The 12144-nt window shown below is 39.4% G+C and overlaps 1 protein-coding gene across 10 annotated transcripts in view; it reads left to right on the top strand.

Annotated features, from left to right (window-relative positions):
* The window catches only part of FBXW7 (F-box and WD repeat domain containing 7), a 274003-nt gene that overhangs the window by 238929 nt on the left and 22930 nt on the right, over nt 1-12144 (top strand). For all 10 annotated transcript variants that reach the window (XM_030563528.1, XM_030563524.1, XM_030563521.1 and 7 more), the window contains one exon: nt 8005-8139. In XM_030563528.1, the coding sequence (XP_030419388.1) occupies nt 8005-8139 (135 nt within the window). The remainder of the gene's footprint in view (nt 1-8004; nt 8140-12144) is intronic.

Genomic DNA, 12144 nt, shown 5'->3' on the forward strand with positions numbered 1-12144 from the left:
GAAAAAACCCTAAGAAAACTTTGCAGTTTTCTGAAAAGCTTGTAAGCTTGCCTGGAAGTCAAAATAAGATTACTCTTTGAAAGAAAATTTTACAAAGGATTGGAAATGCACACTTCTTGATGCCATGCAACCTTAATGCCTGTCCATTTCCTGCCAATCTGCCATCCAGTATTCCTGTCTGTCTAGAGTATAAGATGGAGACATTTTGATGAAGAACTTCTGATTGTAAGGACTTCAAGTAGTTCATCGCGTGGAGCTGGGAATATCTTAAATCCACTTATGTTGCTGCTTGTAGAATCAAGAAACTCTGGACTATACAACTTTGGTTTTGAATGTGTTTCTGCTACATAAGTATGATTTGATTTGTCGTCCACCTGGTGCACAGGTGTATCAACTACATAAATTTTAGTTTAGCCATTAAGAGCTTTATAGCCTCAGATATTAATGATCAGTTTCAGTGCAACATAATTCTGTATAATTAGGGGGATCTGTCTCAAACACTTGTCTTGAATCGATCATTTCTGATGAACAGAGATTTTTTTTTCTGTCTACTCTGAATGGTTCAAAATAAGACACAAATGGTTTCCTATAATTAGTGTACATTTTTCTTTAAATGCTATAGTGGCATACAGTCTCTCTAAACTTGATTGAAATGGTTCAATAAGATCACTTTACAGTTTCTAGAGTCACTGCTTCAGTTGAGATATGCATTGTTTGAGGATTTGTCTCCTGGTCTTACAACTTCGTATCTTGGTCTCATACATCTGTTCTGAGGACAGTGTGGGTGGCACTGAAGTAGAGTTATAGTTATTTGAGTTCTATTAACTGTATATTCCCATTCATTTGAATTTCCAGGCTAATGTCTGAGTCTTTTAAGAACACTAAAATGTTCTATGAAGTCTTTTTAATTTACTATTTGACTTGAGCTCAGTGCTTTGAACATGACAACTAAAAAAAAGTCTCTGCCCCAAGAAGTTTATAATTTAAAGGACACAATCAGATAAGACATAATGCAGTTGGGGAGACAGAGAGTAGAGCTGATGGGGAAAAAGTTTCCATTGGAAATTTTCCAATCAGTAAATACTGATTTCTGCAAAATTCCAACAAGAATTTGTTTTGAAAGAAAAGTTGAAAAGAAAACATTTCAATAAGGTTGAAACATCCAGTTTATTCAACATTCAGCCTTTTTGAAACAGAATCTTTAGATATTCCATTTTATATCATATATAATTTTGGCAACCTAAAAAATGTTTTACTTGTCCTGCAAATTTTGAAAGTGAAGTTCCTCATGAAACCAAAAATCCAGTTCCTGCCAAATTCATCTGGAGGCAGAATTACATCAAATATTAATCTCTTCTTTACTCTCTCCCTAAACTTTTCCCACTTATATACTATTGTGGTAAGGGGGCATTTGTCTAACATGGGCAAAGTTTGTGAAACCTCCACGTTTAAATGAAGAGAGGTGGGAATCTGGCACACTGGGATTGGAAACTCTTTTTCTGTGCATAATAATGTCAATCAGTGGAGGAGCTGGTAAGCACCATCACTTTGCCTGTAATTGAGAGTGTTTGCTCTTGGCAGCTATGATAGTGTCCAGCTTCTTCCACTCCTGGCAAAAAGACTATTTCTTTCAGATAGAGACCTAGCCACAGTAATTCACACATTCATCACTTCCTCTCTGGTATTCTGCAGTTCTCTTTACCTCCACCTAGACAAGATGTTCATGAAGAAACTGTAACAGGTACAACACAGTGGTCCATCTCCTAAGCAGAACAAGCACTAGACCATATATCATGCCAGTGTTCTACAACCTATATTGTCTTCCCACGCACTTTCAGATCCAATTCAAGGTTCTGGTATTTGAGTAGAAAGCCCTCACTTGGACAGGTCCACATCATATCAAAGACTGCCTTCCTTAAGAACATAAGAACAGCCATACTGGGTCAGACCAAAGGGTCATTTAGCCCAGTATCCTCTTTTCTGACAGCAGCCAATGACAGGTGCTCCAGCAGGAATGAACAGAACAGGTAATCATCAAGTGATCCGTCCCCTGTCGCCCATTCCCAGCTTCTGGTCAAACAGAACCTAGGGACACCATCCCTGCCCATCCTGGCTAATAGCCATTGATGGACCTATCCTCTATGAATTTATCTAGTTCTTTTTTGAACCCTGGTATAGTCTTGGCCTTCACAACATTCTCTGGCAAGGTGTTCCACCGGTTGCCTGTGCGTTGTGTAAAGAAATACTTCCTTTTGTTTTAAAACTGCTGCCTATTAATTTCATTTGGTGACCCCTAGTTCTTGTGTTATGAGATGGAGTAAATAATACTTCCTTATTTATTTTCTCCACACGAGTCATGATTTTATAGACCTCTGTCATCTCCCCCTTAGTCATCTCTTTTCCAACTGAAAGTCTCAGGCCATGTCTACATCTAAAATGTTGCAGCGCTGGTTGTTACAGCTGTATTAGTACAGCTGTATAGGGCCAGCGCTGCAGAGTGGCCACACTTACAGCAACCAGCGCTGGAAGTGGTGTTAGATGTGGCCACACTGCAGCGCTGTTGGGCGGCTTCAAGGGGGGTTCAGGGAACGCGAGAGCAAACCGGGAAAGGAGACCAGCTTCGCCGCGGTTTGCTCTCGCGTTCCCCGAACCACCCTGCAAACCGCAGGGAAGGAGACCTGCTTGCATGGAGGTTCGGGGAACGCGAGAGCAAACCGGGAAAGGAGACCAGCTTCGCCGCGGTTTGCTCTCGCGTTCCCCGAACCACCCTGCAAACCGCAGGGAAGGAGACCTGCTTGTTCGGGGAACGAGAGCGCAAACCGGGAAAGGAGACCAGCTTCGCTGCGGTTTGCTCTCGCGTTCCCCGAACCCCCCTGCAAACCGCAGGGAAGGAGACCTGCTTGCACGGGGGTTCGGGGAACGAGAGAGCAAACCGGGAAAGGAGACCAGCTTCGCCGCGGTTTGCTCTCGCGTTCCCGGAACCACCCAGCAAATCTCAGGGAAGGAGACCTGCTTGCTCGGGGTTCGGGGAACGCGAGAGCAAGCCGGGGAAGGAGACCAGCTTGATTACCAGAGGCTTCCTCAGGTATGCTGCGATACCTGCTTATTCCACGGAGGTCAAGAAAAGCACTGGTAAGTGTCTATACTTGATTACCAGCGCTGGATCACCAGCGCTGGATCCTCTACACCCGAGACAAAACGGGAGTACGGCCAGCACTGCAAACAGGGAGTTGCAGCGCTGGTGGTGCCCTGCAGATGTGTACACCTCCTAAGTTGCAGCGCTGTAACTCCCTCACCAGCGCTGCAACTTTCTGATGTAGACAAGCCCTCAGTCTTATTAATCTCTCCTCATATGGAAGCCGTTCCGTGCCCCTAATAATTTTTGTTGCCCTTTTCTGAACCTTTTCTAATTCCAATATATCTTTTTTGAGCTGGGGCAACCGCATCTGCACACAGTATTCAAGATGCAGGCGTAGCATAGATTTATATAGAGGCACTATTGTAGTTCCTGTCTTATCTATCCCTTTGTTAATGATTCCTAACATTCTATTTGCTTTTTGACTGGCACTGCACATTGAGTGAATGTTTTCAGAGAACTATCCACAATGACTCCAAGATCGTTCTTGAGTGGTAACAGCTAATTTAGACCCCATCATTTTATATGTATAGTTGGGATTATGTTTTCCAGTGTGCACTACTTTGCATTTATCAGCATTGAATTTCATCTGCCATTTCATTGCTCAGTCACTCAGTTTTGAAAGATCTTTTTGTAGCTCTTTGCAGTCTGCCGGAGACTTAACTATACTGAGTATTTTTGTATCATCTGCCAATTTTGCCACCACCCTGTTTACCCCTTTTTCCATTTCATTTATGAAGATGTTGAATAGTACTGGTCCTAGTACAGACCTCTGGGAGACACCACTATTTACCTCTCTCCGATTTGAAAACTGACCATTTATTCCTACCCTTTGTTTCCTATCTTTTAACCAGTTACCAATCCATGAGAGGACCCTTCCCTCTTATCCCCATGACAGCTTCAGTCAACATAGTTATGTTTTGCCTTGCACACTACATTTATCCAATCCAAATACATGTCTGTGGGAACTGAAGGCAGTGTTTTCAACAGCAAAACCAACACACTGGTTCACGCTCCCAAAAAGAGATCAGGAAGAGCCCCTTCTCTCCATCTTCAGGTATCTCTGTAAGACACACCTTTCAACCACTAAAAGAATTCAACAGCACACCAAAAAGTAATAATCTAAATTAAACCTAGAGCAGGTCAAAGTATGAATATGCTCAGAGTAGGAAAGAGATCTAATTGCCTCCACCTAGCTAATCCACAATGTGTTTTTAGTCCATGTAGTGGTCTTTACTATTACAGTGTTAAATATTAAATACATGCTTCTTGATAGTAAGGCACAAAAACAGGAGTGGGAGGAAAAAAAGGAGGGAATGAGGCTGACATCTTTATAGCCCAAATGGGTTCAGAAATCAAGAACAACTATGTAATGTTTTAGGGAGAAAAACCTTTATTTAACTAGCAATTTGAAGGAACTAGCTGGAGTTTCATTCAGTGTGAGCCTGCATGCAGTTTTCACACACCAGCATTGATGTGGCGTGGTCAGTGCATACAGATTCCCTGCATTCTCCACATTGCTTGCAGCTCTTGTGGTCAAATGACCTTAAGCAAATGTGGCAGCATCCACTGCCAAGTCTGCAGAGTGATCCCATGGTATCTGGTTTTTGATAGTAGCCAAGGGATGAGAGTGTTGCTTTGATGGGCATGGTGAGATGATGGATATCAAGGATTCTTCTCTTTATATGTGCATCTTTGAGTCATTCTCCTAGACTGACAAGGAATAAGTGCCTTGTTTTCTTTGAGTGTGGTGCCAAACAGGATCACTGCTGACTCAATTAAGGAAACCGGGATGCGAGCAACATCACACATGTTGAAGAAAAGAAACATTGGCCACCTCTTTATCTTGCACCCACAGGAGAAAATTCTTGCAAGATGGTCCATGTTGTTGACAGCACTTTTAGTGTCATAATGGAGAATTATGTGGGGTTTCTTTTTGTCTCCTCCTAGAACCTTGTCAGGATGCATCATCGATAGTATATTACCAACTTGCCCTTCTTTGGAACATAGGAAGCCAGGGTAAGTGGCCCAGCAAACCTGAACACTGATGGCGGTTTTTCTCTGCTCCAATGTGGATGCATCTCACTCGGTACATCTGACTTGTTTCACTGCATTGTTCCAACATAGGCCAAATTTTCATTAAGTAGATCTTCAGTAAGCTTAATACTGGTGAAGTTAACCTCAACTGTGTTTCTTCCAGTCTTATACCGGGGCTGAACATAAGCTCCTCATCATCTGAAAATGAACCTGATGAACAGTCAATGGAAATGTAGTCTTCCTTTTTAGATCTACTCTTGACATGAACTGGCACAACATCACTGTCATCTAATAAGTTGTCATCACAAAACAACTTACTTTCAGAGTTGCAAATAATTTTTCTAATATCAGAAGCAGGATATCATGCCTGATTGTTCACCTTCTTGAATTGCACAACACAGAAAATGCCCTCAAGAGTCTAGTTAGTCTGCAGTGTTTGGAGTAGGATACCTAGACAGACAATCCCCTCGAGTGGTAGACAGAGAGCCACCATTAGTCCACTGTGTTGAGGATACCTAACAAGCCCTGATTTGAAGGGACCAACCTCCTTGGAGTACCTTCTACCATAGGGTAAGTGTATGCAGCAACCGCTGTCATTGCAATCCATTATGCAATTAGCATATGCTAACTATTACAGTACAAGATACTCACATTAGAAGCAAATGCACACATAGAGCTACTAAAAACAGAGGATCGTGCAATATGTTTGGGGTACATTTGTGCCCCGCATACTGTTTTGATACAGAAAAAATATTTTTCATGCTAAATTGCATTTTTTTCATTTAGCTGAATTGTGTTTCTGTGCCTAGGTAACTGTGTCCTAAAATTGCATAATTGGATGATTTTATCAATTTACAACTACAGCAAACAGCTGCCACAGCACAAAATGTTGATATTCAAGTTCTTTGAATTATTTTTACTATATTAATTACTAACAGGATAGGATTAGAATGATTTTGAAAGTTATGAGCGACTAATACAGATACTGTGGCTTCAGTGTATTTTTCCTTTTATTTTCCTATAATTCAAAAGTAGTTTGATCAGATTAAATGTTGCAAACATTTCTAGATAGTGTCAACAAATGTCTTGGAATAAAAAACAAAACAGTTTTAAAACAGCTGATGAGATAAGCAGCTGCTGTGTATGTACACTAACTACTTAAAAGGATTTTCAGAAGTATGGTTTATGGTTTGACTGATATTATTGATATCTATGGTTTATTGTTTGTATGATTGATAGTTTTCAATTGAGATAGTTCCCACTGAAAGAGTCCTTTGTAAAGCTCTAAAAGCTGTTGATAGGAGCATCTCTGAAACCTCCACTGAGATCAAGTTTTAAAAAATATATATATTTTTAAATTTTTAAATCCCAGACCTACTTCTACCAGCCTATATCATCTCGTCAGTTGTCAGCAGGGAATGCCATGGTTCAGGTTTCAGCCTCCTCTAACGTCGCATCCTAGTCCTCAAACCTTGCCAATGTCTTCCAACAAAAAGTGTGAAGTCAGGAGCTAATTTTCCTAATATTTCTAATGAGTTAATTAAAAAAAATTCTTAAAACTACAAAGATAACTTTTTACATCATAAAGAAGAGTAAATTACTGTTCTGCTCACAGTTCATCTTTCTGACTTCTACTCTATTCTTAGCTTGCCTCACTACGTCTAGGCATTGCAGTACATGGTCAGTAATAATATACCCTAATTTCAAATCCAAAGAATGATAATGCACAATATTTCAAATCTAGGTCTTGAGGCACAGGTTAAGGTGGTACATGAATCTTAATTCTAAACTATCTTTCTTTCTCATATTTCAGTCAGCCCTTTCAACTGTAATGTAATGTGTTAATTTACTTGTATATGCCATTCAAGAACCCATATGTTCAAAAATATGAATATGAATCTACTTATAAAACACTGTTGCTGTTTCACTTTCTGTCCTCTTACACTTTGTTCATGCTCTAATTTGATTGCTAAATCAGTTTTCTGTTGTTTTTTCTCTTGAAATTGTTTTTGCATAGCAAATCAAAATCTGTTGAGCACAGATGAGTTTGAGAAAGACATCCTTATCAGATATGCCATATATTCCGTTATTAATTTTTCTGCAGATGCTGCTAATCTGCTGTACTCTCAGATGAGTGCCTATTTACAGTCATCAAATTTTATGCTGCCCATTAGTAAGAATGTGAAGTAAGAAAATTACTAGTCAAAATTCCCTGTTTACTTAGTAAATTGGTGTTTACAAAATCAAATATTGGTTTACAGCCAGGATTCTGAAATATAACATTGTGGCAAATGAACATATAGTAGTAATAACCTTTGGGCAATAAGCAAAACAATGTATTTTAGAGAAAGTTGCCACTTAGTGTTTTTTGGTTTGGTTTTCTCCCCACACCCTATTTAAAGTTTCTAATGAAACAGTGAAATTTTGATGGCTAAAATTGGACATTTCATTTGAATACCCATTGGAGTGAGTATTCTTGCATTATTCACTTCACTCTCAACACATTCTAAATTGGTTTTAAAACAATGTTCAATTTTTGTTAGTTATTTATGTTGGATTTTAATGTTATAGATCATACTCATCAACACAATAGATACACTTCTCTACTGGCACTTGAGTTTGGGTTCTAAACATTTTCCATCCATTTTATTTTGCTTAATTTTAAATGATTATCGCAAAAACCCCAACAAATTATTTTGTGTGGGTAAGATATTTAGCCATAGGAAGCCTAAACACACTATCGCTGGGTATCCTGCATGCTCACTTTTTTGCAAAGTAGCTTATAAGTATTGTATACTAAAATAGTACAAACATATCTTTCTCTCTTATAGAGCTGGAGTGGACCAGAGAAGTTACTTGCTTTAGATGAACTCATTGATAGTTGTGAACCAACACAAGTGAAACACATGATGCAAGTGATAGAGCCCCAGTTTCAACGAGACTTTATTTCCTTGCTCCCAAAAGAGGTGAGGATTATCAGTTAATGCTGGGTTCTGGGTGCTGTTTGACTATGTAACGCATCATCTATCACCTTTAAACATTTCCATGCTAATTATGGTATTCTTTATTGTCAATTTAACACTGTTAACTGGTGTTAAAGAGGACTACAAGTTGACAAACTGCCATGTCTTAATAATGTAATGCTCAGATTAATGTATGATTTTGAGATAAAGGCCAGATTTTTGAAGATATTTAGGCACCGTTTGGGATTTTCAGAAGTGCCTATTTCCATCTTCAAGCACCTTAAAATCTTCAAAAAAATCTGTCCAAGTGACTTTCTTTCAACTACTGAGATAAGTTCCATGATGTACTATAAGTCATTTGAGTTCTTTCAGCTTAGATAGGTTTTCTTTAACCACGTTTTCCTTCTGGTTATTTAGTGTCTTGTCTGTGACTGATTTGCCAGTTTTAGTCTTGCATATATTCTGTATCATCAGCGTGTACGTTTTGATCATCATCCCCTCCACATTTTGAAGAGACAACAAAACACTCAACATATACAAATTTATTCTTGATTTGTAACATGCACCTATCATTCTCCAGGTATATGCATTATTAAATCTGCATTAAATCTGTTAATGTTACTTATTTAATTAAAAGAGAACTTGACAAATTCCCCAGCAATAAGGACCCGAAAACGCCAATCCCCTTATTCTAACCCCCAGTCAATCCCATGGGTAAACAAATATCTTTCAATATACCCTGCAGGTCAGCAACTCAGACTCTGTCAGGTCAATAGGGAAGCAAGTACTAGATTCAGGGATCCTCCATTGAGAACATACAGCCTAAGGAATGTTGGTGAGAGTACTTCTGAAGTAGTCCACAGTTGGTGTAGAATAGTCTGAGAGAGGTGGTCCATTAGGCTATGTCTATGCTATGGAGGCTATGGGAGCATAGCACAGGCAGAGTGTACACTGACAAGGAGTTTTTCTGTTGGTTTATGAACACCGCCTTCCTGAATATCGTTAGCTACGTTGACAGAAGCATTCTTCCACTGGCATAGCTGTATCTACAATGGAGGGTTTTTGTCTTTTTCACGCTCCTGACCGACATAGCTATGCTGATATATCTTTAAGTGTTGACTGAGCCTTAGATATCCAGGCCCTAAAACAAATGGCTTAGTTCTTAGAGGGTTAGTGAAAATTAGTGGCTTTACTGCTGACTGGTTTTTATGATATACTTGACTGTTTTTCACGTGGGTGTCCACCAGTACAACTACCCAGTACCTGCTAGTTTGTTCCCTATTAAAATTTTGCTTCTGGTTTTAATTACTTTATTAGCTAAGAGATTTTCTTGGTAGAAACATGGATTTTTCTTTTCCTACACCTTTTAAAGCATTCTTAGTGTTATGCTGGTGTTAGAATATGTTCCTTATGTTCTTCATGTGTATTAAGACTGTTCTTGTGTTCCATTCTCTGGCATTCCTTTCAGCGTAAGCTATATATTTTTAATACTTAGATAGTCATGGCCCCTGTTTTCCTTTCATGGGCTAGTGTAATATCTTTGTAACTGTGGAAAGTGTCATAGCCATCCTTTGGGGTTAATTGGATCACTTTTGTTAGGGGATGGAAGTAATATATACTATGAATATTAACTAAACATGCACAGTGCATGTAACTAATATTGACATACATGTTTTCTGCACCCAGTTTCTTTGGAATCCTTCACTTGTTTGTGAGGAATACTATGGAGAAAGAAACATACCATGTTGTGTTATACCTAGAGAAGCTGACCAAAGCTTTCTATAGTTAGGAAGCACAAGAAGGGTTGGGTGGGAGGTGTAGGAATCTTACATTTTGAAAGGAGAGAAGATGCTTTATCACTCCTACAGTTTGGAAAACTGGATACATGTAATGAATATCACCAATGCTTAAATCTCAATTTCCCTCACATGATTTAGCACCCAAACTAATCCAACTACAAATAATCCTCTTCTTATGTTGTGTATCATTTGTGCTGTCCTTGCTCTTAGTCTTAAAGCGTATGTCTACACTGCAGTTAAACACCCTCAGCTGGCCTATGGCAGCTGACAAGCTCACCAGGCTTGGGTTTGGGAGGATCCAGAGCCCTGGCTCTAGCACAAGCACAAACATCTATACCGCAATTTTGCAGCCCTACAGTCTGTTCCATGAGCCTGAGTCGTGGGCTGGCCACAGGTGTTTAACTCCAAAATAACTTTTTGTATAGAAAATAATTCCCTCCCAATATTAAAGTGTCATACTTAACCACAAATCTATTTACCTTTCATTTATTTTTCCTGATACCAGTGCTAAATATTGAAATTACTTGTGTTTAGTTTAGGAGTTTCTAGATATCTTACTTGCTTACTGAAACTTGAACATTAATGCAACAAAAGAAACTCATCAATACCTATAATGACCTCCTATGAGGTCATACACAATGTTGTGATTGACTGAATGAATGTATGCCTGGGGTGACCAGAAGATGAAAATAATTTGTATAAGAGGGATCTTATTCAAAGATGTCTTCAGCAATGGCAAGGAAATACAGTAGAGGAAAAACCAAATATATGCCTTCCCTTCCCAAGTTTTCTTTAGTGTGAAAGTCCTTCCAAAAGAAACTGACACCCAAGATATTTTGGGAGTAAGGGATACTGTTTCTTGCTTTTCTCATTACAAAATTAGGAAGAATCATTGGTATTGAACTGTTTGGACCAGGTCTAAAAAATTCCATAGTTCCTTCCACTCCTGGAAATAAAATGCAAGAAGTGTGACTTAGGGAGAGACTGTCAATAATTTAGAGGATTTAACCCTTCAGCTATGCCCAATAAATAATTCAAACATGTATATTTATGATGCGTCATTACTGGATATCACTAATCCTTTAAAGGATGTGTGACGCAGTAGGGAGCAGGGTGGATTGACCTGGAAATGTTTAGTTTTACTGGGACTGTCTGTATGGGGGGATAGAAGAGCAGAGGATGACTTTAGGTGAGGGACGGTACCTCAGCCTGTAACCTGAGCTAGGAAGGGGGGTGGAGCAAGTTGACACCTTTGCCCAGGAAACTGGACAAAGAGAGAAGGAGGGGAAGAGAGCCTGCTGGAGGGGTTTTTGGTTTCAGTTTTGGGCTGGCTGGGAAGAGGCAGGGAACCCCAAGTCTGAGGTCTAAGATGCTTGCCCCCTGAGGGACCTGGCTGAGGGGTCCTGGTTGTACCAACAAACCTTTTGATTTACTGGCTGGCTGAGTCTCAGTGAATTGCAGGAACTGGAGGGTGCAGGGCCCTGACTCCCCCACACTCTGTGACAGGATGTTAGCACTAAATACAGCACTTAGGCAGCAGGGACCCAATCTTTGGCTCTGTCTGAGTTGCGTTTGGGACTAGATCCAATGGTTTGGGACACATGTTATGCCACCTTTATGCACCCACAATCCTAGCACTAGCAGTGAGCTGGTTTGACCCTTGATACAATTTAGGCCACATCTAGATTAAAACAGGTTGCATTTTAAAACATGTTAGTTAACATACTTTAATAAAGTACTGATTCTAAACAAAATTTTTACACCTAATGTAAGCAAGGTAAGTTGTGTTTAAAAATATATTATTTTCTGATCAGAAATACCCAGAGGAAAAAATGGGATATATTTCATGTGCTTCTGTCTTACTGACATGCCAACTGTCTGCTGTAATTCACGTAATAAGATCAACATTTCCAAACTTCAGTAACTACTGTTATTTCTTCCTTTTTGGGTGTTTTTGTTTTATTTGGAAGGCATGTTGTGGGTGGGTCAACTTCATTTTTTGTTTTTTATTAAATGTAAATAAAACAATGCCAACAAAACACAAAGACACATACTAGAGGTCAGAGCAGATAACCTGACCTCCGTGACAAATGAGATGATTATTCTGCCTCATATTGGACACTTGTCAATAGCTACTGTTTCTGATCACAAATAGTTTTTCTGTTAGCCATTCCTATCCAATTTTTTTTTCTCAAAAACTTTTTTCTGC

Source organism: Gopherus evgoodei, chromosome 5 (genome assembly GCF_007399415.2).
Source record: "Gopherus evgoodei ecotype Sinaloan lineage chromosome 5, rGopEvg1_v1.p, whole genome shotgun sequence".
Classification (NCBI taxonomy): domain Eukaryota; kingdom Metazoa; phylum Chordata; order Testudines; family Testudinidae; genus Gopherus; species Gopherus evgoodei.